The 25,138-nt window shown below is 40.9% G+C and overlaps 1 protein-coding gene across 7 annotated transcripts in view; it reads right to left on the bottom strand.

Annotated features, from left to right (window-relative positions):
- The window catches only part of RBMS1 (RNA binding motif single stranded interacting protein 1), a 213,243-nt gene that overhangs the window by 91,405 nt on the left and 96,700 nt on the right, over positions 1 to 25,138 (bottom strand). For 5 of the 7 annotated variants that reach the window (XM_061135266.1, XM_061135264.1, XM_061135267.1 and 2 more), the window contains exon 2: positions 1,398 to 1,573. In XM_061135266.1, the coding sequence (XP_060991249.1) occupies positions 1,398 to 1,573 (176 nt within the window). The remainder of the gene's footprint in view (positions 1 to 1,397; positions 1,574 to 25,138) is intronic. The other 2 variants (XM_061135261.1, XM_061135265.1) reach the window with 1 other exon arrangement.

Below are 25,138 nucleotides of genomic sequence, written 5' to 3'. Positions count from 1 at the left end.
AGACAAGATAGCAAAAGGCCTATTTGTGGTCGTGAACAGCTGCAACAGGGCAGGGCGCGCCTGGCAGAGTTCCTTCTGACTCTGGTCAGCAGGACAAACCCCAAGAGCCGGACTTGCTTTCAAAGTCATCCTGAGCACAGGACATTATTTCACTGCCCTGGAAGCAAAGGCTGCAGTCCATGTCCAAAGGGGCTGATGAGAAGGGTAACATGGGAAAGGCCCAGGGAGGGTGCTGAGGGCGATGTCCTTCAAAAGGCTCTCTGGATCCTGACAAGCCATCTCTCACCATCCCACACTCCTCTCTAAAAACACCACAGAGCAAAACCACTACCACTCCTGATGGAAAGCCAGATGTTACTTTTAGTTCCGGTTTGGAAACGCTGCCCAAGTAAGTTTTAAGTTTTTTTTTTTCCTTAAAGCAAGAAGTAATGAATTTATATTTTACCAGGATAACGGAAATAAGATGCTCTTAATCAGATGTTTAGAAATGGAAATACTTTTCAGGGAACAGGAAACATTCTTTAGTGGACATCCTTTTCCACAGTTACATAAAATTCCATTTGTGAAGGACCATGATTGTCTCTGGGTAAATAAAAGATGCTGCTGCATGTGCAGGATTTTATAGCTTAAAGTGATTAGAGGTATTTTTAGTCTTTATACAGTGATCCTTGCAATGTACAATGCTTCTGGCTCCTTGGTTTAAATTAGTGCTTTCTTTCTTAGTGAGTTACTGCAATTGCAGCCAAGTAGCATATTTCTATTCTATTCCTCAACAACATTAGCATAGAATGCACATTTCCTTTTGAACAAAGCGATACACATGTGCCCATCTCTTCCCAGGACACAACAAGGGTGGCAGCAGGAAGAGGAATAGGAACTTGAGGAATAAGAATGTCCAGAGCTGAGTGTGAGCAACTCGAACCACAAAACTACAGGTGTGAGTGAAGACAGATCACCCGCTGCCCCACTGGAATTAAGAGTTTATACACATTTAGAATTAGGTTAGATGGTAACTACCTTTCTGACAAACAGTGACAACTGAAGTTTCTCTTAAGGATGAGACCTATTGGCCCCCAGACGTGCCTCCACAAGAACAAAAGCACTCCTCAAAAGGAACCAGCCGTGTTTTCAATTAATTCATATTCTCCTTCTCATGTGCCAACAAAGGCAAATTCTACTGAGAAAATGCTCCAATTAATTTTGTTATATAGGCACTCTGTTGATGTTAATGCTGACTGAGAAAGTGTCCAAGGACTCAAAACTTAGAAACCCTGTCAACTGTGACCGTAATGAGGATTCACAGATTTGTACTAAACCTCTCTTAAAACACAATTTATATGACTCTGTAATATGATCAAGGAGGTATTTAGGAGCTAAAAACAAGACGCTCTACGTACGGCTGACACAGCTTCACGAGGTCCTGGTCCGTGGTGTTGGGGGGCAGCCCCCGGATGTAGAGGTTCGTTTTGCTCAGCTGATCCCATCCCGAGTTGCTGCTGCTGCTACTGTTGTTATTACTGCTGGTGGTGCTGGGGCTGGGGGGGGCCATAGGATGGGCCGGGACCAGAGACTGCTGGAAAACAAAGGCCACAGCGTTAGAGTGCTCCACGGAACCTGTACTCAGCACCGCTCAGAGGCTGCATGATCTCCAAACCAAGATATAAATACAGATGATCTTCAGCTACTTTACTACATACATTTTAATTTACATCTTAAAAGAGATCTGTTCATTCTGCAAAAGTATTCTCTCCTTCAACATGCAATTAATAACAGGACAACTCAGTAAACTATTCTCTACATGCCCCTGAAATAAGACTAACATTTTGTAAGATTTTCTTTACATACTTTAAGGAATACATTCAAGACTCAAAGTGAACTTGCATAAAGTTATGCAATAATATTTTAATATACAGTCATTCAGAAATCACTGGACTTTTGAAAAGGTTTTCAAATGCTGCAAAACACTTCATGGAAAGTTGCTGACAATTTTATTGAGATGATTCTTAGTGATAAAAAAAGAAAAAAAAGATTACTCTTCAAGTGTCAGAAAGTTAGAGAGTTCAGTCAAGATGCTCAAATAACGAAGACTTCACCTCGTTCTAAGACAGACCCACGGCTTCTCTGAGACATCTGGGCAAGATTCACAGGTCAGCTGCCTTTCGCTCTGGCTAACCTTGTGAAATTTAACTCCTGTGAGAACGGTGCAGAAGCTGGAAGCATTGCCAGGCCTGGTAGCAACCAACATTCACTTCTGTAGAGCCTGCAAGCCAGGGCTCAGTGTGGTTTTAGCCACCTAGGAAGACCGTCTGAAAATGTACTCACACCAGATAATTGTTAACCAACTGAAAGAAACCACAGTTCTCCGTCCCTGTGGCACACACCTGACCTTTGAGGAAGTGAAACGGTTCAGTGTGAGGTGCAAGTGAGCACCCCCCAAGGTGTTCTCCCAGCAAATGCTCTGCAATTTCACACCAGGACAGGAATTTTTTCACTTCACATCTTCTAAATAATAAATAAGACTAACCAACATGGTCCTAATAAAGGACATCACTGACACTGAACAACAGTTTGAAGATGTAAAATCAGTCACTAGACATGGATCAAAAATGTCAAACCTTAGGATTTTTACTACCACAAACAAGAAAATAAGGCATATCTAAGACACAATTCAATTCCACTTGATAGAGTTCAAAAAGCAGGCCTCTGGCAATACACACAACCCTGCTCACCTTGTTGGCCATCTCAACGCCCCAGGACAGACTGCCCAGTTTTGCAGCACGTTTCTGCCTTGGCCATCCTAACCTCACAGTATCCCGGGGCATGGGGCTCCTCGTGGATCTAGACACGAAACATATACTACGCAGACGTTTCTTCTCACTCCCCAGGATCCTTGCTAAAATCACAGCCCAAACACCACTTTATCTCAGGGACTGTTTTTCAAAAAGGAGTGTTGCCAGAAGGGTTAACAATAGTCAATGTATTAATGAAGGCTGAACTTGAACCGGGAACATCAGCAATGCTTAACCCCAGTGAAACCTGCCTGAGATCATATCCTATCAAATCTATTCGATTGATGCCCTTAATAAGCAGGTGAACTCAAACCCTTTCCTATCATCCCTTGTGTTTCTCTAAGAGGTAAAAACTGCTTTCCAGGTATAAACTAAGCCTTGTCTCTTGCACGGATGGCACTGCAGACCCCTATCTGGGCCACAAAGAGGTCTGTGTTCCTTCTCCAAGGTCATTCAATAAAACTGCTGGCTGATACCTGCAATCAGCCAGGTGCCCCCTCTTTCTTTCTTCAGTGAAGAGCAGAGGGGCCGGGACGTAACCCCACATCTGCCTCCCTGTCCCTAGCTTTCGATTTACACAAAGAACTGACAGCTGTAGATGATTAGCCAAGACTGAAATTTTTCTTAAATCACTTCTGATTAACGTCCAAGAACCTGGTCCTTGCCACAAACGCACTGTTTCTCCCAGTAAGACCTGGCGTGTTCAGTGTGGCAGTCGGGGAAGGAAATGTGCTCACCTGGGTAAGCCTTGCAGGGGTCTGACAGAAGCTGTGGATTTCGGGTCAATGCCCACCTCTCAGGGGGATGCCATGCAAAGCCAGTGAACCATCAGGTGTTTGAAAGACTGCATTCCAAGTTGGCCTTGGCTCTTACCTCTGCTTTTCTCTGGGGGTGGAAAGTGGAGTGCCAGGCAAGGACTTTCTATCGTTAAAAGGAACACCTTGGGGGCATGATTTATCAGGAGATTTTTTTGGACATGAAGGAATAGGCTTTTATTCACGTATTTGGCAGAAGTAGAACTGTGACTTACATAGCTGATCTAATATATCTTTGACAGGCCTCCCTATTTATGACAGTAATATTTTCCTACTCTGGGAAGTAGGTGGGGAGCAAATACCCTCTGGCCCTCTCCACTTACTCTTCAACTTACTCTCTGGGGGAAAGAAATCTCCTAGTATTCCAATCCCAGGTGGGAGAAGGGGGTTCCTGAATGCATCTCAAGGAGGATGACTGGTCTCTGGTGAATCCTGGTGACCAAGTTTAAATTCAAATGTATCCTAATAGCAACTGTCACAAATGGCTGATGACTAAAGAGAAGAAGCATTAAATTAGTCCAGGTTGTCAATTTTCTATTTTCTGGTGCAGAAAACTTTAGACCAAAGACTGAGTTTTTAGAACTTGTCGAAACTAAAAAGTTAAATCCTAATAAAGACTGGACACATGTCCAAAGAAGAAAATTCAAACACAATAAAGGAGTTTATTCCAAAATATTCAGAATTGGTTAATGATAACTGTAAGAGCAGGGTAGTAATTACTATCATATATTGCATGTTTCATATGTGCCAGACACTATGCCATGTGCTGTGTATGTATTATCTTACTTAATCCAAATGAGACAGATGCATTCTCGTTTTTGCATTTTGAAGATCAGGAAACTGAGTCTCAGGAGACATTAAGTAATGTGTCACAGTCACACTTTTAGTAGGTGGCAGGACTGGAATTTGAACTCAGGTCTGCTGGACAAAATGTCAAAGCCCTTAATCTGTGCCCTAAATGGCATCTGAAACACTGTCCATATCCTAAATGTGCTATTTGTATTACTTCATTTTTCTGTGCTCATCCTTCCTGCAAACTAAATGACTAAATTCCAGTTTCTCTGAAATATGATACTTAATACCATCGGTGGCTGCATTTTTAAAAAAATGTCAAAGGTGCCTTTGAGTTAATTTAATGATGACACAAGTCAGCTTGTGTGTTTTTTTTTTTTTTTAAGGAAATCTTTTAAAAGGTCAGTTTTAAAGATTCTACCTTATAGATCTTTTCACTAAAAGAATTCTGCAAACAACTTTGGAAAATTACAGCATGTTACAGATGAACATCAGAGTCATCATTTTAGGTAGGCTCCATTCAACAAAAGAATGAGACTCTCACTCCCAGACTGAAATACAAACCCTGACAAGTTACCTTACTTAGGACCCTGCTGATCAATTCAAAGTAATTACATTTTACAGTCACATGCCTCAACAGCATGAACAGCAAACTCAGGGAGAGAAAAAAAGCTTGTAAGTGGATGATACTTTGCCAAACTCCATTTTCATTGTTGGCTGCCCTTTTACATTTTGCCTCTCAAGACCCCTAAGCTGTCCCCAAATTTGAAAAGACACCCCCCCCCCACACCGCCAACTTTTCACCCACTGGATGAAACATGTAGACAATTTTCACAAATTCAACCTATTTATTTAAGAAACTGGATGGCTGAATGACCACCACTAAGTGATGGCTCACCCTACAAGATCCAAGAAGTCTATCCCAGTCTTCTGTGGCCTAATCTCACTGCTTCAATTCAGGCAAACAATATACCTAGCAAACTGTCATCCAAGGGGAAAAACAAGCTAATTCAGTTTTCACAATGACATTTATTAATAACTGGGCTAACTTCTCATGCAGAGTTGATGATGAATAATTGGGTGGCTGTTAGCAGAGCTTCTCTGCATTCCCTGTAGGAGTGGGTGTGGCATCAGCAGGAAGAGTGCTTGTCAGCACTCAGGGAGGACTTCCTGTGTGGACCACAATCAGGGAGGACTTCCTGTGTGGACAGCTCTGATGCCTCCATCAAAGCAGGAAGGCCCACTCACATCCTAAACTAAAAGACGCCTGGCACACAGCAACTATACATACGGTAAATCTATTTCACTCCCATCACAACACCCCTATTCCAACACACACTAAGGAGCCTCTTCTGTATAAATGCAAGTCTAAAAGTATTTTTTTTAAGGGATTAGCTGTGTGTGAACTAAAAATATGTTAGTAATCATGTACATTGTTGCAGATTTCTATTCAGCAAAGACAATTAAAAAGACTGGTCACTATAAATTCTATTGTCTTATTTCCTTCCTATTTCTAATAGGCTAAAGAATAGTGCTCTGACCAATTTTACAGTTGAAGTGGTTCTTCCCCCACCCCCACCTCCCCATTTAGTAACTTCCCTAAGAATATATTTTGAAGGGAAAGGAAATCTAGTACCTCCCTTTTAATTACCCTCAAGTCTTCTTTAAGGCTGTCATCCTTATAGTTGAAGATTATAGTCCATAATCCCTGTCTCCACCCTGCCACCCCTACACACACACACACACACACAGAGGGACAGATAGACACCCACTGTCAAACAGCAGGGAGGTCTACCACTTCAACTATTTCTTTATCCAATAATCACCACAGTCATTTCTGAGAGCAGACTGGAGTCACAGACATTATCATTTCTCCAGGAAACAGTATAATATCAAGCCTGGCATGAACAGGGCACTATACAAAGGCACTGTCTACCAGAATAGCTCCATACACTGGTTCTTCTCTCTAAACTTTCAATATGTAAAGGGAATTTAATAATTTAAGGGAATTATGCAATGGGACGGGGTGGGGCACGGGGAGCACGTGAATGGGCCAATTTTCACCACCGTCAGGGCATCTTTGTTGGTTTGTGTCCTTTTAGACATCTGAGTGGCTCCAAAAGGGCTAGGAATAATGGCTGAGAAAGAAAGTTTCTGGCACAGGCAGCTGGGAAAGTACACAGCTGAGAAGTGGGAGGTGAGTTAGTGAGAGATGAGAAGCTGGTTAGGAAGCAGATGTTCTTCCGGGTGGGCCAGGAGGCGAAAGGACGGCACCGGCAGTAACTAAGAACAATGGCACCCCTTCACACATGCAAGGTCTTACTCACCATCCATCACGTGGGAAGGGGGACAAATGGGCAGATATCAGTTAATCCCACTGGATGCCAGGATATCAAAGCTTAAGATCACAAAGCTAATTAGCTAATGAACTGGCTCTCACACTGTCACTGTCCCTTGTTTGGAAACAAACTTTGTAGCCTCGAACTATGAAACTGAGCAATAGGTTATTCAGTATTTTTTGCTGGATTATGTCTAGTGAAGCAAAGAGGTTCATGTTATTATGTGAGCTAAAAGTAAAAATTTCTAAGACTTCATAATTAATATTCTCTAAGATACCTATCAAATCTGATCCTTAAGTGTAAAGTTGCAATCTCTACCTAGAAATCTCTTAAATCCTCAATCTCTTTACCTAAGCATCGTTCTCTTAAGCTTTGGATAAAAAAAAAATAAATTTAAGATGTGCACTGAAATTTTAAAATGTACCATTCTGATGATTGATATGGACAATGGAGGAAGTGAATGCATGTGTGGCAGCCAGGACAGGTGGGAAATCTCTGAATCTCCCTTTCAGTTTTGTTGTAAACCTAAAACTGCTTTAAAAAAAAGAGAAAGTCTTTAATAAGCAAAAAAATCAACATTAAGATATCAGACTGAAGGTATTAAATATGTTATTCACCAGAAAACTGTGAGGGGCCTATGACAATGGACTCAAAACTTCCTTACCAGAAAGCACATTCATTAGGAAGGAAAAGCTTTTAACAGTGGGCTCCTGGCCTTATCTGCCCTTAACTGCATCACGTTTAATGGTGTGACATGGTATGGTTTCTAAAAATAGTTACAGTTCAACCAAGGCAAGATCAGGGATGAAAGGGCCTGGGGCAGAAAGGTTGAAGAAGGCTTCACCAAGGGGGTAGATGGCTAAGTGAGCTGAATATTAATGGCAAGTCATTAAAAACAGAGGAAGGGCAGTTCTGAAAGGGATGGGTGTGCCAGGAGAGAAGTGCCAACAAAGATTCAGAAAGGATGGCTCATTCTTCATGAAAGCCAGGGAAAAGACCAACCCTGGTTGGCTCAAGGGTATGCCAGAACAGGGTGATGTCTGCGGAGGAGAAGGGACAGGGGGATGACACTAGAAAGGCAGCAAGATTACCTAGAAATCATACAGAATATGGACATAACGTCACACATGACTGCTCAGTCTCACAGGGAGAAAACAAAATTTAAATGATAAATGAAGAGCATAGCTTGTGGAAAACATAAAACAAAGGAAATTCTTCCCCCTCCTCTCTATAAAAAGGTATACAGGCACGAAAAATGACTGAATGGAAAAATATCTGGATTCCAATCTTGTCTTGGCCAGTAACTGGAATGTCATCTCTGGACCTCACAGTTCCTCGCCTGGGAAATGAGCAAATTGGACTGGGTGATTTCTAAGCTTCCCTCCACTTCCAGATTCTAAGGCTGGATAATGCTTCTTGCTGTCTCCAGCTAAGGTGTGTCACGACCAAACTTAGCCAGGTTCCTGGTACTCTTATTTACCTGCACCACTAGCTGAGAAATGGAGTAAGGGGTTGAATCAGCAAACCTGAGAAGCTACAGGTGCAGCTAAACGACAGACAGGAGTCGCACTGTGGTCCCAACTCCCTACATCACTCAGGCCAAGCACAGAGTCCCTATTAGTCACAGATGTTTATGAGGAAACACTATAAACATGGAAGCTATACTAAGATTAAAACTAAAGTTTAAAGAAACAAATTTTAGAAAGTTTTTAAAATATAATATTCAGCGTTCTTAGAGCCAGGGTGGTCTTACAGCAAAAATATTATAGTTGAAATTGCCTTAATAATGTCGACCTGAGACTTTATGTTGGTTAATAGCCTCATATCTCTGTTTCAACAGGTAATCAGTAAAAAGCTACATTTCATGTTCTATTTAATCTCACGTATAAAAAGGACCATGCAATAGCTCCAAAATCACCCTAAAAGAAAGTTCCTAACAACCAGCTATGTTCGACACAGTAAACAAAAAATCCTGCCAAACTGCAGGTACAAAATGGATTACTCTTCTGGATTCTGAAAGCAGGTGCATGGAGTATTTTTATTCTCATTCTGGGTCTCAAATGAAGAATTTTCAAATCCACACCCATTATGTTCCTTGACACAGAGCCCTGTGAAGGGACAAGAACAGACTCTTCCTTTTTACACAAAATAAACTGAAAAAAGGAAACCTCCTAAGGGAAGTGCAGGGTTACCTTTATCATGACAGCTCAGACACCTCTGCAAAGCCTGAATTTCCTGCTTCACCCCAATGAAGTGAGCATGCCATCACAGATAACTTCCTTCCATCTGTTTCTAAAAGTCTATGTACAGTACAGTTTGTATCTTCTAGCATTTCTTGTAAGTAAAGAATTATCGCTGAGATTGCAAAGTCCTCAGGGTGGAAACTACCTATTTAAAAATATACTTTCTTCACACTATACAATACTTACTGAAAGTACTGTAAAGTGATTAACTAAACATAAAGTTAAAAAAGTGATTATGAGCCAGCTTACCCAAAAAAAAAACCCCAAATGAATTTATTCATGGTATTTTTTTTTTTTTTTCCCAAGATGCAAAGGGACATGTGAATAAGCTGGGAGTATTATGGGTTTCACAAATTAGCCCCTGGAGAAAAAAGCATTATCTCTACTTTCAGGAAACTGAACAAATATCTGAAATCTTCCCATAATAATCATTAAAAAAAAAAAGAAAAGAAATCTTATCTGACAGTGTTGTGATTTGTATACAGTCAAAGTAAAACATCAACAGGAAAAAAAAAATTGAGTTAATACAACTCAAAAAAATTAACAGTCACATTTATTTCTCTTTCATGGCACAATGCAGCAGTTTACATCTGACGCAATACAGATAATTAGTGTTAAGGACAGCTCTTTATTATGCATCTCTGTGTATGTATCTGACCTGTCTGTGAGCAGAGGGAGGAAACAGATGGTTGTCCCTGAGATACACTGTCTTGAGATAGAAAAGCACAAGGGCTTTTTCCCCCCTTTTGCCCGAGATCCACCTAACAATTAATTAACTTTTGGCCCGAGATTGAAACCCTGTATACACATATAGGAACAGACATTTAAAACTGAAACAAAAATGCTGTGAAATAGTTATTGTCTTTTACCACAGATAACGTGCCCTTATACTATCGTTTCTTGTCTTATTTCCTTGAATAAGAAATACTGGCAGCAACCTACTAAATTGATTTCAGACCCCACTAACATTGCCACTTGTGGGTTACAAAACAGTAACATTTCTCAAACTCTGTTGTGCTCAGGAATCATCTGCATTGTTAAAATGCAGATTTTGACTCAGCCATTTGGGTAGAGCCAAGATTCTGCAGTTCTAGCAAGCTTCTTTCTGGGTGTTGCCCATGCACAAGGCAGGAATCAAGGCAATGTGTACTCTTGGCGAGAAAGAATGAATTCTGGAAAGGCCCCTTGCCAGCTTTAAGAAGGAGCAAGGCTTACCTAGCCACAAAATAAGATAAAAACCTCTGTTCTTCTGCTTTGCAGAGCTGAGAGAGGCATCAGAGATCATGCAGTCCAGTAATTCTCAACCGGAAGTATAAGGGAAACTTAAAAGATGGGTCAGGAGTGGAGACAGGGGCAGTGTTTTTTTTATCCAAGAAGACCTGACTGTTAAAGTGTTGATAAACATGGATCTAATTCAATGTTACTTTTCAGGAAACCCCTCTGAGGTCCAGAGATGTCAAAGCACACGCATGTCCAACGTCATACAGCTAATTCAAGGCAGAACCAAGTCTTTCTTCCCATCAGTGCTGTCAAAAGGCACCAGCCTTATTTGCCTTAAGTGCTGCAGCAATTATGACAGTACACGCCAAGTTTTCTCAATGAGTCTTGTAAAGAAAAATTGATACGCTAGTCCTATTAAGGCATCATAGAAAAAGGGTATATTTTGTACTGCTTCTGATACATCTCATATTTTAAATGGCTTACCTAGCTGTCCATGTGTATGCTAGACAACCAGTTTCACACTTACCACCCCCCCCAAAAAGAAATCTCACACTATCTATTAAACTTATCATTCAAAAATCCCTAAAAAAATTCTGTGAATGCTACCATTTTTATTTTCATGTCTATATTAAAAATTTGTGACTAACACAATCAGTATCTGGACCATCTACAAGGAGATAAACAAACCAAACAGATGAATTAGAGCAGTTTGCTGCCTTGCTGTCAGAGAAGTACATTCAGGGTCAACTGGCAATTGAATAAGCTTAGATTAAAACCCTCTGAAAAATCACTAGAATTGTCTGCCCACTGTCTAGTTCCTCTATGTATGTCACAAATTCACTCACTTAAAGCAAACAACTTCAACCTTCAGTTTTCTTACAAAGAAAACAGAGATTTGTGAGGTTCTCCTTTCATGTGTTCCAGTGTTTGGTTTTATCCCAAAGCTTCACAATGGTTATACTCATATAATTCACTAAGATGAGTAGGTTTTCCTTTAGAAGCCCTAAAAGTTGGGAGAAACCTACTCCCAGCAGCTCACCAGTATACTTAAAAGAACTGTATCACTTTTGACCTGGTAGGCATTTCTCTACTTTTTTGCAGGGACAATTTTCTTCTACATTGCATTTCTCTTGTATATTTGAATATCTATTGGGCTTCCCTGGTGGCTCAGGTGGTAAAGAATCCGCCTGCAATGCAGGAGACCCAGGTTTGATCCCTGGGTGGAAGAGATCCCCTGGAGAAGGAAGTGGCAACCCACTCCAATGTTCTTGCCTGGAAAAACCCATGGACAGAGAAGCTTGGCAGGCTATAGTCCACAGGGTCACAAAGAATTGGACGACTTAGCCACTAAACCAGCACTGCTTCCAGCAGCCTGGAGACTCTCCTCTGTCTTGTGGAGCCAGCCCACCTACCACTGCTGTCTCATCACTTCAGGACTGATGGTATCAGCCCTGGGGTACCTGGGGGCCTTGGTAGGAAATGGACCCAAATTCTGGCAAGGTCCACACCTCTCTTCATCATTTCTGAAGTGGATAAACTAATCCACATCTTAATTCTGCAGTAAGTGGAATGTGGGAAATGGTTTCAGTATTTATGCAAACCAGACACGACTCCTTTCTCAAAAGAAAAATTATTTCATAATACTCTTTGTTTAAAGTACCAAGTTGTTGCCCAAGAAGAAAAAAAGTGAACCTATTAATCTTCCTGAAGACCTTTTTATTTTCTGTTGCTCAAGTTAATCACAAAGCATCCATTCATCTGAAACTGATTGAAAACTGAAAACTTCGGAGGGAGGTTCTTTTCCAAGAAACCCTGGACGGTAGGAATCAAGTTCTAACTCTCGGTAGAAAGGAGACCTGGAACCTCTATGAGTTTGAGGGGCCGGGTGTGGGGGTCACATCTTCCCCAGCAGCAAAGGTCTTAGTCATTCCATTGTGTTTTCCCATCCCCCTTTCTTCTCGTTTAGTTTCACTATACGAGCATATACCCTTTACCTTTTCAGGATAAAAATCAAATATGCGATCTTCCATTCTCAATCATAACCCCAGATTAATCTAACTTATTAGTGACAAGTACCCAAAGTGGGCTATGTAAATCTCTGCCCTTCTAAATGCACAAGAAAATTGACACCATTTCTTCCCATCCATCAACAAGGAAGTATCATTATAAAAACATTTATGAAGACAATTGTACCTAAATGGAAATTGGCTTCAGGAGACTCCACACTCAGTGGCCAGGAAGGAGGGAGCAGCTCTCTGCACCCACCCCATCTAATTCATAGCAGCCAATGAGCAGTGCCAGCCCAGGAAAGGGAGGGTGAACCCCTGCCCCGGACAGAGCAGACAGGAAAGGTTCAGGTGTGACCGCAGCCACCTAGGATCTCCTAGGCTCTCCGAACTGTGTGAACACAAAGCAGCAGCAGAGGAACTTCTGAGAACTTGTGCATTACCAAATCATTTTGTTGAAACAGGAAAAAAAAAAAAAAAATGCAAGAGGGGAACACCAGCAGCATTAAAACTCCTATTTCTCCCTATAGACAACATCACAAATCCTTAAATTCAAGTCTTTGGATACTTCCTTTACATTCTGGACTAGATTTAACCCCCAAACAGTACTCTCTGCCCAATTTAAAACTCAGGGCATAAAACAAAGGAATGAACTAAGAAGAATGGTAGATTTTTTTTTTTTTTTAAAGATCAGAACCAGGCATTATAACTTTTAGTATGGGGGCTGGGGGGGAATAGGAATGAGTGGGCAAGCTGCCTTCTCTACACTCCAGCCAGGGAAACCAGAGGGGGCTGTCCTCACCTCACGGCACGGAGGGTGCCAGTCAGCCGCTGCTCTGCTCGTCTCTGCAAGCCAGTAGCTGCTCCCAGTTATGTAAGAATTGTTCAAGTTAAAATATCACCCTAGTTTTAGGAGAACGTCCATTACCAAGCAAATTAGGAGGAGATACAGATCTAAAAATCATTTAATCCTGCCTGGATCCATTTTTCAAAAGGTAATATATAAATTATAAATACTGAAACCAGAACTTATCCATTAAAATCTTAAGACAGGTTATCCCACTCCGCTGTCCCCAGAAATACACATGGAAACTCTGCCTGCATTGGAGACTCTAACTTCATCTTCATTCTTATTGCAAAATTCAAGCATGTCTTGCAATAATAATAGCTGATGTGCAAAGGCTTGTGAGCATTTATCTTTCTCCAAAAAGACAGTATGCCAAGAACAATATTTTTCTCTTAATTGAGGGGAGGAGGCTTAGCCATTTGTTTACCTGTTTTAGTTTGGGCTATAATATTTTATCATTTTACTGTCAAATTTATCTAGACAATCTTTTAAAACAGCAAAACAAGCAGAAACTAAAGGGAAAACACCATCTTAAACCATGACAACTTATTGCAAACATTTTTTTCTAGAAAACTGAGTGTTATTCACTGTACTGATGCCTAACACTGTTGACCGTTTATTGTGCTTTTTGGTACCAAGCTAGGTGCTTTGTATGTATTTTTTCATTAAATCACATTTAAGGAGGTATGACTTTCACCATGTTACAGCTGAGAAAACAGAAGTTAAGAGATTTTTCCCAGCATCATGGAGGTGGTGGCAGTCTGGATGTGAAATACGGTCTGCCTGACAACCTCCTTAGGAGCTAAGCAGAGAGAAAATGGGGTAAGGGAGGGTGTATCCTTGAGTTTCACTGAGTTGGGAGCCTTAAGAAAATGACCTCTGCTGAAGTAGTTTGCCTATGTCATGATTATTAAAAATCTTCCTAACGCCCATCAATAAAACTGCAGGTTTCTGGCTCAAGAAAATGGTTACAAGAATGGTGAAACTTAGTGATATGTCCTCTCTTACCGCAATCCCAACAGTACAGCATGACTCTGAAAGAATATCACTACAAAACACTCAGGCAACATGCTTTCCTTTAGGTCTTCTAAATACACAGTATTTTAATTTTAACAAAAGTTTAACACTTTCTATTTTTAAATATTAAAAAATATTTAAAGATATTTCTACCTTGGAATTAAAGAATAAATCTCCTCCCTTGGCCTGTAAGCCCCTTGAAGACATGTAACCACATCCTGCCTGATTATCCCACCCTGCACAGCACAGAGCCTGGACCAAGTGCTTTTTGCGGGTGGAAAGGGAAGAAACACAGGCTGACACATGTTAGAAACCACGGACCTGTAGCAGGGCTTTCAACGTGACACGCTGAGCATCTCTGGGGTGTAAAGAGGTGAGAGGAGCTGGCCAGGGCTGGATGATGGGTAGAGCTTAACTGTCTGAGAAAGCAGTTTGACATCTGGGACAGAATGCATCAATCACAGCCTTTTCGTAGCTGAAACAAGATCTCTATTTTCACTGAAATCCAGACTTGAAGCATCTCTGGGACAATTTCCCAACTCTGACAGGTGGACTTTTAAAATTCCTAGTTTCAACTTCAAAAACACCAGGGACGCTAGACAAATTATGATTGATAGTAAGAATTATAATTTAGCAAAAAAGATGAGTCCTAATAGTCTTAATCTTATTTCCTTTGGATGCAGGAGATATGTGGGTATCTGTCTTTTCAGAACAGATTAATCAGAATTACTATAAACCTTCAAGAAGATGTAATCACTCTGGGATCCTCCTGCCTTTGGTAATGGCCACATCTGGTCAGGTAGTTGTTACTCATTCTTGGCAGGATTTGCTTTATTAGACTCTCAATTGAAAAATGACACCTTCACTCCAATCCTTTTAATTGATTTTTAACATCAGAGAAGTGTAGGACAGAGAGTTATTTAGAGGACTAACTTCTTAATGGAGTCATCTGAGTAGTTTGATAAAATTCTCTCAGATGAATTCCAAACCGTGCCCGCCATCCCTTCAGCTGCAGCGTGGCTTTCAAAAAATTAGACAAAGAAAGAGCTACTCCTTGAAATAACCTCAACACTTAAAAAAAGTTAATTAAATAATAAGTATCACCATCTTAAAACAATTTAAATGTCACTAGTTTCTGTCAGGAAATTTAAAATTTACATTTGTATAGTAACTAAAACATTACATATGTACATTAAGCCATACCAAAGTTAAAGGTAAAATATATATGAAGAGAAAGTGGGAAATGGATGTATTAGTTTCCCAGGGATTCTATAACAAATTAGCAGAAACCTAGTAGCTTATATGGCTTCCCTGGTGGCTCAGTGGTGAAAGAGTCTGTCTGCCAAGGAGACACAGGAGGAGACACAGGAGATGTGGGTTCGATGTCTGCGTAGGGAAGAGCCCTTGAAGAAAGGGAATGGCAACCCACTCCAGTATTCTTGCCTGGAAAATTCCATGGACAGAGGAGCCTGGTGGGCTACAGTTCATGGGGTCACAAAAGAGTCAGACACAACTGAGCAACTAAACAACAACAACAACAAATGGCTTATAACAATAGATATTTATTCTCTCACAGTTCAGGAGGCCAGAAGTCAGAAACCAAGTGTTAGCAGGGCAGTGCTCCCTCTGGAGCCTCTAAGGCAGACTCCTTCCCTGTCTCTTCTAGTTTTTGGAGGCTCCTGCTATTCCTTTTCTCAAGGTAGCATAATTCCAATCTGACTTCACCTTTACATAGCCACCTCTATGTGTCTTTCTGGGTCCTCTCCTCTCCTTATAAGGACACTGGTCATTGGATTTCAGGCCCACTCTAATTCTATTAAAACTTTTTAAATCTCAAGATCCTTAACTAATTATATCTGCAAAGACTGTATTTCCAAATTAAGTCACATTTTGGATTTCTGGTTAGACACGCATTTTGGGAGCCACTATTCAACCCACTGAAGTGACTTTCTCTAAAAGGCTGATCTTGACTCTCCTAATCAGACTTCTCCTAAACTTACTTATATAATCAAAACATGTATAGAAAGTTATGTCGGTACCACTATATTGAGGCCTCCTTGGTGGTTCAGTGGTAAAGAATCCGCCTGTCAATGTAGGAGACATGGGTTTGATCCCTGGGTGGGGAAGATCCCCTGGAGAAGGAAATGGCAACTGAATCCCATCTCTTCATCTATAAATAAGGATGATACTGGGAATTCGCTGACAGTGGTTGGGACTCGGCACTTTCACTGCTGAGGGCCTGGGTTCAATCGCTGGTTGGGGAACTAAGATCCTGTAAACCATACCACGCGGCCAAGAAAAAATTAAGGATGCTACTGTGATACTGTCTATTCTGGCTCACAGAGTAGTTACGAAGACTCACACTAATCACTGCTGGGCCTCCAGTAAAATGCCAACATTGGAAGAAGCGCTTAATGACTGCCAGCTACATTTGAGTTCATCCTTCCCAGTGTCTCTCTCTCAACTTGGTACCCAGAGGGTTCTGCCCAGTATAGACACCACCAGTCCTAAGCTTGAACTGACTTCTATAGGTAAGCAGCTCCTCAAACCCCTGCCCTCCTACTCTGAGGCTCCTTTGCAAAGCTACAGTAAAGAGAATGGAGAAAACCGAAAATGTAAACTGCTCTGTGCATTCAAAAGTGGAAGAAGCTGCAAAAGGAAAAGGGAAACTGTGGGAGCTGATTATCCAGGAAAGGCTCCCTGGGAAGGCTGGCCTAACCAAACCTTTCCTACTCCCTGGGCTTTTCCATTTGGGTTAGTTTTATCACTTAAAATTCCAACTAGAGATGCATTTGAGTTGAGGCCTCTCTTTTAAAATCCCCAAACTTCCTGAATCTGATGTGGTAAAATAGTCATCACCTAAAACAGTTGAGATGAGCATGAGCAAGAGAACTTAAAGACGTACATTTGTTCCATTAGAAGTGCCTAACTTTGGTTATTTTCAACCTTCAGAGAGACAGGAGGGAGAGTGCAAAAGGCCACCCAATTTACATTTTTCACTATGATTATTAGAAGTGAGAAAGGTATTTTCTTCCTCTCCTGAAGGTATCACATGACAAGCCTCTGCTCACCAGAGACTCAGAGCTGAAGCTGGCACCACCGCCAGTTCTCAAACTCCACTAGAAGACTTCAGGCTTTGGGGCTAACCTGGGAATCTACCTATTGCTAACAACATTTTGACTGGCAAACCTAGGAACCAACTTATTGAATACAATGTTTCTATGAAAAAAAAAATGTCTTCGGATTTTTAAAATTTCAAGTTACAGATGAACTTCTGGATGAGAACTTTCAATATCCATGCAATAGGATGATTTCATTTCTCAATTTTAATACTCAAATTTTATTAATTGGAGGTAAGACAACCCTAGGGCTCTAAACAGTTAAATCAGTTGGCTAATACTCATGTATGATCACGGAGAAGGCAATGGCACCCCACTCCAGTACTCTTGCCTGGAAAATCCCATGGATGGGGGAGCCTGGTAGGCTACAGTCCACGGGGTCGCTAAGAGTCAGACACGACTGAGCAACTTCACTTTCACTTTTCACTTTCATGCATTGGAGAAGGAAATGGCAACCCACTCCAGTGTTCTTGCCTGGAGAATCCCAGGGACGGGGGAGCCTGGTGGGCTGCCGTCTATGGGGTCGGGTCGCACAGAGTCGGACACGACTGAAGTGACTTAGCAGCATCAAACCAACCACACAGATCTTTTCATATACTGAGTTGTAATCAATTTCCCTCAGTATTTTTTTTTTCACTGAACTGCACGATTTTATGATTACTTACTCCCATCCACCCTCTGTCTGTTCACAGGTACCTATCTTCCAGTGGGCTGGTGCTTTTTGCTAATTGATATTCTCTGTGGTGCACCACTTTTCCCAGCTGGATGTCATCTGAAGAATTGAGAAGCATATTTTCTACACGGTGTACAAGTTGCTGTTTTCAACAAATTCATCTCAGGATATTTTCTGTCTGGTTTATCAAATCCTAAGACGAACCCCACCTCTTGTCTTCCCTGGCTGCTTTTTCTCTCCTAGCAAGAGACAGAGCTATGGGTGACTGTCAATATATAAGTTAAAAATATCAAAATGCCACCAGCCACAGCAGTAAATGGGGCTGAGGAGGTGGTCATGATGGGGAAAACACTGAGGCAAGTGAGATGACAGTAACCATTCATTTTATCTTAATGGTTCTTTTTGCCCTATTCCCTAAGGAGTAGATTGACTAAGAATTGGGTAAATCTCTAAATTTTGTTAGGAAGAGGTTTTAACAACCAAATGTTGTTTACTAAAATTAACAATAACTGCCAAGTTTTGTGGACTGTGGCTTACCAAGAAGAAAAGATGCACTTGGGTGATACTGTCTGATGGGCCAACCGATCCTACACTTGCTTCTGATTGGACAGCTGTCCAGCTGGTGGGAGGAGCCTTAGCAATGGTGTGAGTCCTGGAACCTTTCCTGTCCCTGCTGCCAATGGCAGTCTTGTCTACTCTCTATGCAGAGCAGAGATGTTGAGGAAGAGTCAACAACACAGAGAAATGGAAGCTCACTCTTATCACACACACGTACAGTTATGTGGGCTCTGAGATGCTCAGCAATCTCCTCTCCCGCAACAAGTACACACAGCTATACATACACAGTATACATACCTCCTCCACCCCCTCAATACACATACACACCCTAGGCAGCTACTTAAAAAAAAATGTGTAGCAAAAATTCGACTAGGGGATAAAAAAAGAAAAAGCTTTCTGTATTCTAGATTTTGAAGATTTTCATCTGGTCCCTGAGGTTTATGCCTGCCCCTGGCATCTTGGCTGGCTCAGCACTTCTACAGACTGATCTCTAAAACCATTTCCAGTTTCCTACAGAAACACAGAAAGGCTCAAAGGCACCAGTCCAGCTGGTCCAGTGCTCTGGACAACCAAGGTTCCAAGGGACAAATGCAGTTGAGCTTTTCTGATGTCAGCCTTGAAAGCTACACCCCAATTTTTCTTTGGACCCAATTTTTACTTAGTTGCTCATATATATGTCATTCTCTTACTTGGCACCCATCTACTGCCTGCATCACCCCTGGACTTAAAAGATCACTGCTTTATAAGCAAGCTCATTATTGGTCACCTAGAGACCTTAAAATGTCCCTACAGCATTTGAGAAAGTGAGGTAGTGGGGCCCAGTGATTTATCTTTTTAATAAGCACCCCAGGAGACTCTGATGCATGTGGTCCAAGGACCACATTCCTATGTAATGCATAGAACCAAGAGAGCACACTTCTGAAATTCAAAGACCCTGGTGTTCCTCCTACTCTGGAAGGTCAACCCTCTGGTCTCTACAGCTGATCTGAGCCTTCAGGGCACTGAGGCCCCCGCCCACGTAAGCCCCAGCACCCTGGCTGTGACTACCCTACTTACAAAGCAGCCACCATCTTGTTCCCTTGCTCCCCACCAGGTCTCTTTAAACTCTTCCAAATGACACTTGATCCTTTGACTTGCCGGCAGGAAAAGGCGTCTCCCAGTTCTAAAACTGCACACTCTCTGGTCACACCCTCTAGATCCTCTTTTGCATCAGCTGATTCAAGCAATTTCTGGTTCCCTGATCTGACACTTGTTACTAACCCTCCCTCAGATGTGAGAGGTTTTTGTGGCTCCTCCTGAACAGACACAGAGAGAGTTCAATGTCCAGCTCTACATATACTTCAGCGGGTACAAAGAGACATCAACTCGCCTCGTGGCAGTCTCGCTCTGGGACAAGGCGCTTCACAGTGCACCTCCTACGCAGTTTCAAGACATCTTTCTCTTCCCATTCAGAGTCAGGGAGTGAGGTCCACATCTGTTCATCTTACAAACTGTCTTACTCCTTACCTCAGTTTGTGTGACTATATGGTAAAACAAGCAAACTTCAGAAAGTGGCGGCTTTTATAAACTCAACGACCTCATACCGGGCAGAAATGTACCTTCCCCGACATAGAGAAGTACCAGTCACTGATAAATTCTTGCCTAAATAATGACTGGTGAGTATGTCTACTTCACACACTGAGGTAGTTCTGCAAAATTCTACATGAGAATTCATGTCTTGAATGCAGTAAGGAAATAAAATGTTTAAAGAAAGCCTGACAATGAAATCAGCAAATATTGTGGCCCAAATGATGCATGTAAAGCGCTATGTTCCATAAACACTATGCTGCAAAGAAATAGTTTCCATGTACACAGAGATCTTAAACAATCTAGCGGGTAATGAGAAACACACCCAAACAAAAAGTTAGAGAACTCAGAAATTATGCAACAATTATATATATGAAATGAGGAATCCTTTGATAAAGAGAAATGATTAACATAGTCTTTTTTTTTAATGGGTATCATTAAGATACATTCTTAGTATCTGTCAAAAAAAAAAAAAAAGAGTGGAGTGGTGGTGAAAGAAAGAAAGAAAAAGGTAAAAGAAAGAATAACAAAAGCAAGGAACCTCTAATGGAATGGATGAACACCTTTAAATCTTGGCATAAGACTCAAGAAGTTCTGATACGACTCCATATTCTTACAGAACTACAGCTCTATAATAGCTTTGAAAACTTACAAATGGCAAGAATCTCCCTGTTCTGAAGGACTCACCTAATAACTATAGGAACTCACACCCATTCCAAGTCCCTAGGGGTAACCTAATACCTTAATGGGTAATGGTGCAATTCATCCCTTTCTGAATATAAACAGCATTACTGCTTCTCCACACCACACACACACATCCCAGCTGAGATGCGGTTGATGGAAAACCATCATATCAGAATTCTGCTCTCATGTAACAGCAGGAACTGCAGGAAAAAGAGATCACAGAGATCATCATCCTGGAGGAGGGAGACCTTGAACTTCAACTTCCAAAAGATAGGAAAGTGAGCTTGAAGAGGGCAGGACAGAGTTCCATGGCCATCTGTGTCAGCCCAACAAAAGTGTGGAGGAGAGGAAGGAAAAACAGACTTCAAAAAGCACAGGAAGTATTAATAACTCTGACTGGAACGGCAGGCATGAACTTGAGCAAAGCAGACCGGGGACACAGCAGTTAGTTCTTCAAGGGCCTGGAAGACGGGTTGGAAATGGACGCATCCCTAGCCATGTACATGTCGAAACTATTTCTGTAAAGAAGTATCTTTTATCTTACAGGTTAAACACAACAGAACAAAAAATCATCTATATATTACGTACAAGAGGGCCACCAGTCTAACTAAGATTTGTGTTCTGAAAGCCAAGGTGACCATGAGTGAGTCACGAAGCAATTTTCCTTTATTTTGGGTCCACCAGGGAACCCAACAGATGAGTTCCATTCCAGGTGAATGCAAGTCTGGTATCAGGTTGTTGTGGGTTGAATTTTGTCCTCCCACCAAAAAAAAAAAAAACCCTTATACATTGCAGTTCTAACCCCCAGTATCTTAGAATGTGACCTTACCTGAGATAGAGCCTTTACAAAGGTAACTGAGTTAAGATGAGGTCATCAGTTAAGATGAGCCACTAATATGGCTGGTGTCCTTATTAAAAGGCAAAATCTACACAGAGATAGACATCCACACAGGGAGAATGTTATGTGAAGACGGGAGCTAGGAAAGAGGCCTGAACAGCTGCTTCTCTCACACATCAGAGTAAATGTGGCCCTGCCAACACCTTGATCTTGGCTTTCTATCTTCCAGACTGAGAAAAGGAACTTCTACAGTTTAATAACTCAGCCTGTGGAACTTTGTTATGGCAGCTATAGGAAATTAAGGCAAAAAACATTATTAAGGGAAAAAAATTAACATTTTACTCCTAGGATGTTATTTCTATTTTATCACCGCTTTCTGTCTTACCATTTCAGAATTATGACCCAGATTTAGGGATTCAAAATACCAAAAAAATATAAAAGACCAAGGTAGTATTGATTATACAGATACATGAAAGAAGCCTCCCCAAATGGAACCAAACGAAATATCTAGTTGAGTCTTTAATCTAAAACCTTTTGATCAAAGCTAAGAATCAAACCTGTACTCACTTGGTTTTATTCTCTGTCTACTCATTTTGATGGTGCTAATAAGTATCATTACTTCTGGTTTGAATGTCATTTTCTTTCAATTCTTTCTGTGCACCTTTTGGTAAAAGAGTCAATGAATAAAGGATTCTATAAATCAGGGGTCTGCAAACTACTGTCCAGAGGCCTAATCTCATCTGCTACTTGCTTTTGTAAATAAAGTTTTACTGGAACACAGACCATTTGAATGCATTCTCTATGGCTGCCTGGAAGCCACAGGCAGTGCTAAGTAATTGTAATAGAGCCCTTACAGCCTGCAAAGTCTAAAATATTTACTGTTAGGCCCTTCACAGGAAACTGTATGCTGACCCTGGCCATAGATACTCTGTAAAATGTATGAGCCACTTTTATGTAAACTTTTATTTATTATTTCCTTGACTGTCAACAATCCTAGCTCTACAAATACTATATTTTCCAATTCTTCACACATTCAGCTAGGGAATAATGAAAAGAAGAGCCTTTTAGAAACTGAATTAGTACTATTTTTGCCTGAATTTCTCTTTGTGCTCCCTACCTTTCCCACTCCTCTTTTAGAGAACTAAAACAAATTTAGCAATGAATTAACGTCAAGAATATGGAAGATATATACTTTTGTGTCTTTTCTACTCTACTTTACACCCTAATAAACTCTGTGTGTGTGTGTGTGTGTGTGTGTGTGTGCGCGCGCGTGTGCATGTGCGTGTGTTAGTCACTCAGTCATGTCCAACTCTTTGTGACTCCATGGACTGTAGCCCTCCAGGCTCCTCTGTCCATGGAATTCTCCAGGCAAGAACACTGGACTAAGTAGTCATTCCTTTCTCCAGGGGATCTTCCCAAACTCGGGGATTGAACCTGGGTCTCCTGCATTGCAGGTAGATTCTTTACCATCTGAGCCATCAGGGCAGCCCATTAAGCAGCTTATTATAGTCAGTTAAAGGGTAGAGTAACTCTAACATGACAACCAACACAATGACAAAAAGGGCCAACTGAGAATCTTGTTTCCATCCCAGAATCAAGTCAAAGGCATCTAAATGTCAAACAGTCTAAATTCAGGTCAATTAGAGCAAGACAGCTACAGGTTAGACATATTCTTACACCATGCACTTCTTAAATAGCTACACCTCTTATGTTACTGATTCATTTCTACTTTATCTGGTTATTTATACCTGCTCCATAGCCCCCATTTCACTATAATGTTGAGAAGTAAAGCCATTAATTTCTTATTCCCTTCAGAACTAACACAGCGCTTGGCCCATAAAATACTGATTGAATGAATGATAATCCAAGACGAATTTGTTTGCAAAGGTTCAAACTGCACTGGTAGTCAGGATATACGAGTTCTACTCCTGGCTTTGTTACAGATAAGCTGAGTGATGTTGAAATATCCTTACCTCTAAGGTCCTTTACAATATTCTGTGCTCCTTTTGTGATACATATAACAGACATTATTTCATATCACTTCATCCAGAACACTAGTATCACATTATAGGATTCATTTAGAATAAACTTTCATGTTGCAGACACCAGAAAAAACTAGTGCAGGTTTCTGACAGGGACCCACCCATTTTTCTTTAAACTAAGCAACTACAAACCTTAAGATACATAAAAAGAGAAACTCTCCAAGTGAACTATTAGCACCTAAAATATCATAATGGTAACAAAGGGCAACAAACTGGTCATTTAGATTTTTAAAGAGCATATTTTAGTGTGTCCTAGATGGGCCTTTAGCACACAGCAGCACTGTAAAGTCTAAGCTGTGGTTTCTTCTATACAGGAACTTAACCTAGAAACCACAGAGCAAATTTTGCATGCTGTAATAAGTCAGGCAGGAAGGGGCTAAAAATATGTAAATTTGTCTACCCACAGCCAATTAGGTGAAAAAGACAAAACAAAATTAGAGGGCAAAAGAATGTTCATTAATAATCAGAACGTGTGGGTTTTCTAGATCACTGATATTTAAAACTAGATTGATTTCCCAAGTCAGTAATCTAGATTTCGTAAATGCTCCAAGAAATAATAAAATAGGTGAGAAAACTAAACTTCAAAGAGGAGCCATTAAAAACAAAACAGATAACTGTTGGCAGATACTAATTTACTTTGTCTGAAAGTAACACATAGCATACCATCCCTAAGGACTTACTTGTTCACAGAATAAAAAAACGTCATATGAAAACACATTGGTGCAAGGGTGTGCCACACTTGGAAAAGCCAAGATTCTGAAGGTAAGATGATGGAGCACTCAGGGTCAAAAGATCTAGGCTTTAGAGTTGTGAGATTTTGAACAAACCGTTCAGTGTCTCTGGATTCTAATTTCCTTAGTAAGTTACATGGGTTGGACTAGACCATCTTTTAAGTCCCTTCCAACTCTAATATGCCAAAGGTTCCTTTAAAAAAGTGTTTCCCAAATTGTTCCACAGAATATGTCTAGTAAATATTCTAGGTACCATGATCACCTGGTTTTAGAAACAATGAGAAACAAAAGTTGGACAAAAGTCTGTACTGTAGGACTTCTCAGACTCTTTAATGATCATTTCCACTATTGCTCTCTAAGACAGCAACATGTAGTGTTTCCCGAGTTTCTTTGAACACTAAATATTTTAATTCCTGGAACACTTTTAACATTTAAAAGAACTCCAGAATCTTAGAGGACACAATTTGGGAAAAGCAGCTTTGAATGATAAGACTTCATAAACTTAAAATCACATGCTGAAGGAAAGAGGATACTCATGTAATAGTTGAACGACACCCATTTCAGAAGCCACAACAATCTCTCTGTAGAATTTCCCTGTCATAAGTCTGTCATTAATCCCTTGACCTTTTACTCTAGGAAGTAAACAACAATGTAAGAATCATTTCCATTTATCAATGAGAACTGAGTTATCCCTCTAGATCTTTCTCCTCAAAAAGTATTTTCTACTAATGAATAGAATGATCACAATCTTCCACTACTATTATCACTTTGGAATCCATCCACTGAGGTCCTCTTACGTAAAGTAACTTGCTAGGTGGTATTCCATGGAAGAAGGGGAGACAGAGCACCTATGCCAGA

Source organism: Dama dama, chromosome 33 (genome assembly GCF_033118175.1).
Source record: "Dama dama isolate Ldn47 chromosome 33, ASM3311817v1, whole genome shotgun sequence".
Taxonomy (NCBI): domain Eukaryota; kingdom Metazoa; phylum Chordata; class Mammalia; order Artiodactyla; family Cervidae; genus Dama; species Dama dama.
The sequence above is the reverse complement of the archived record's forward strand: the minus strand, read 5'-3'. Positions and strand labels throughout refer to the sequence as shown.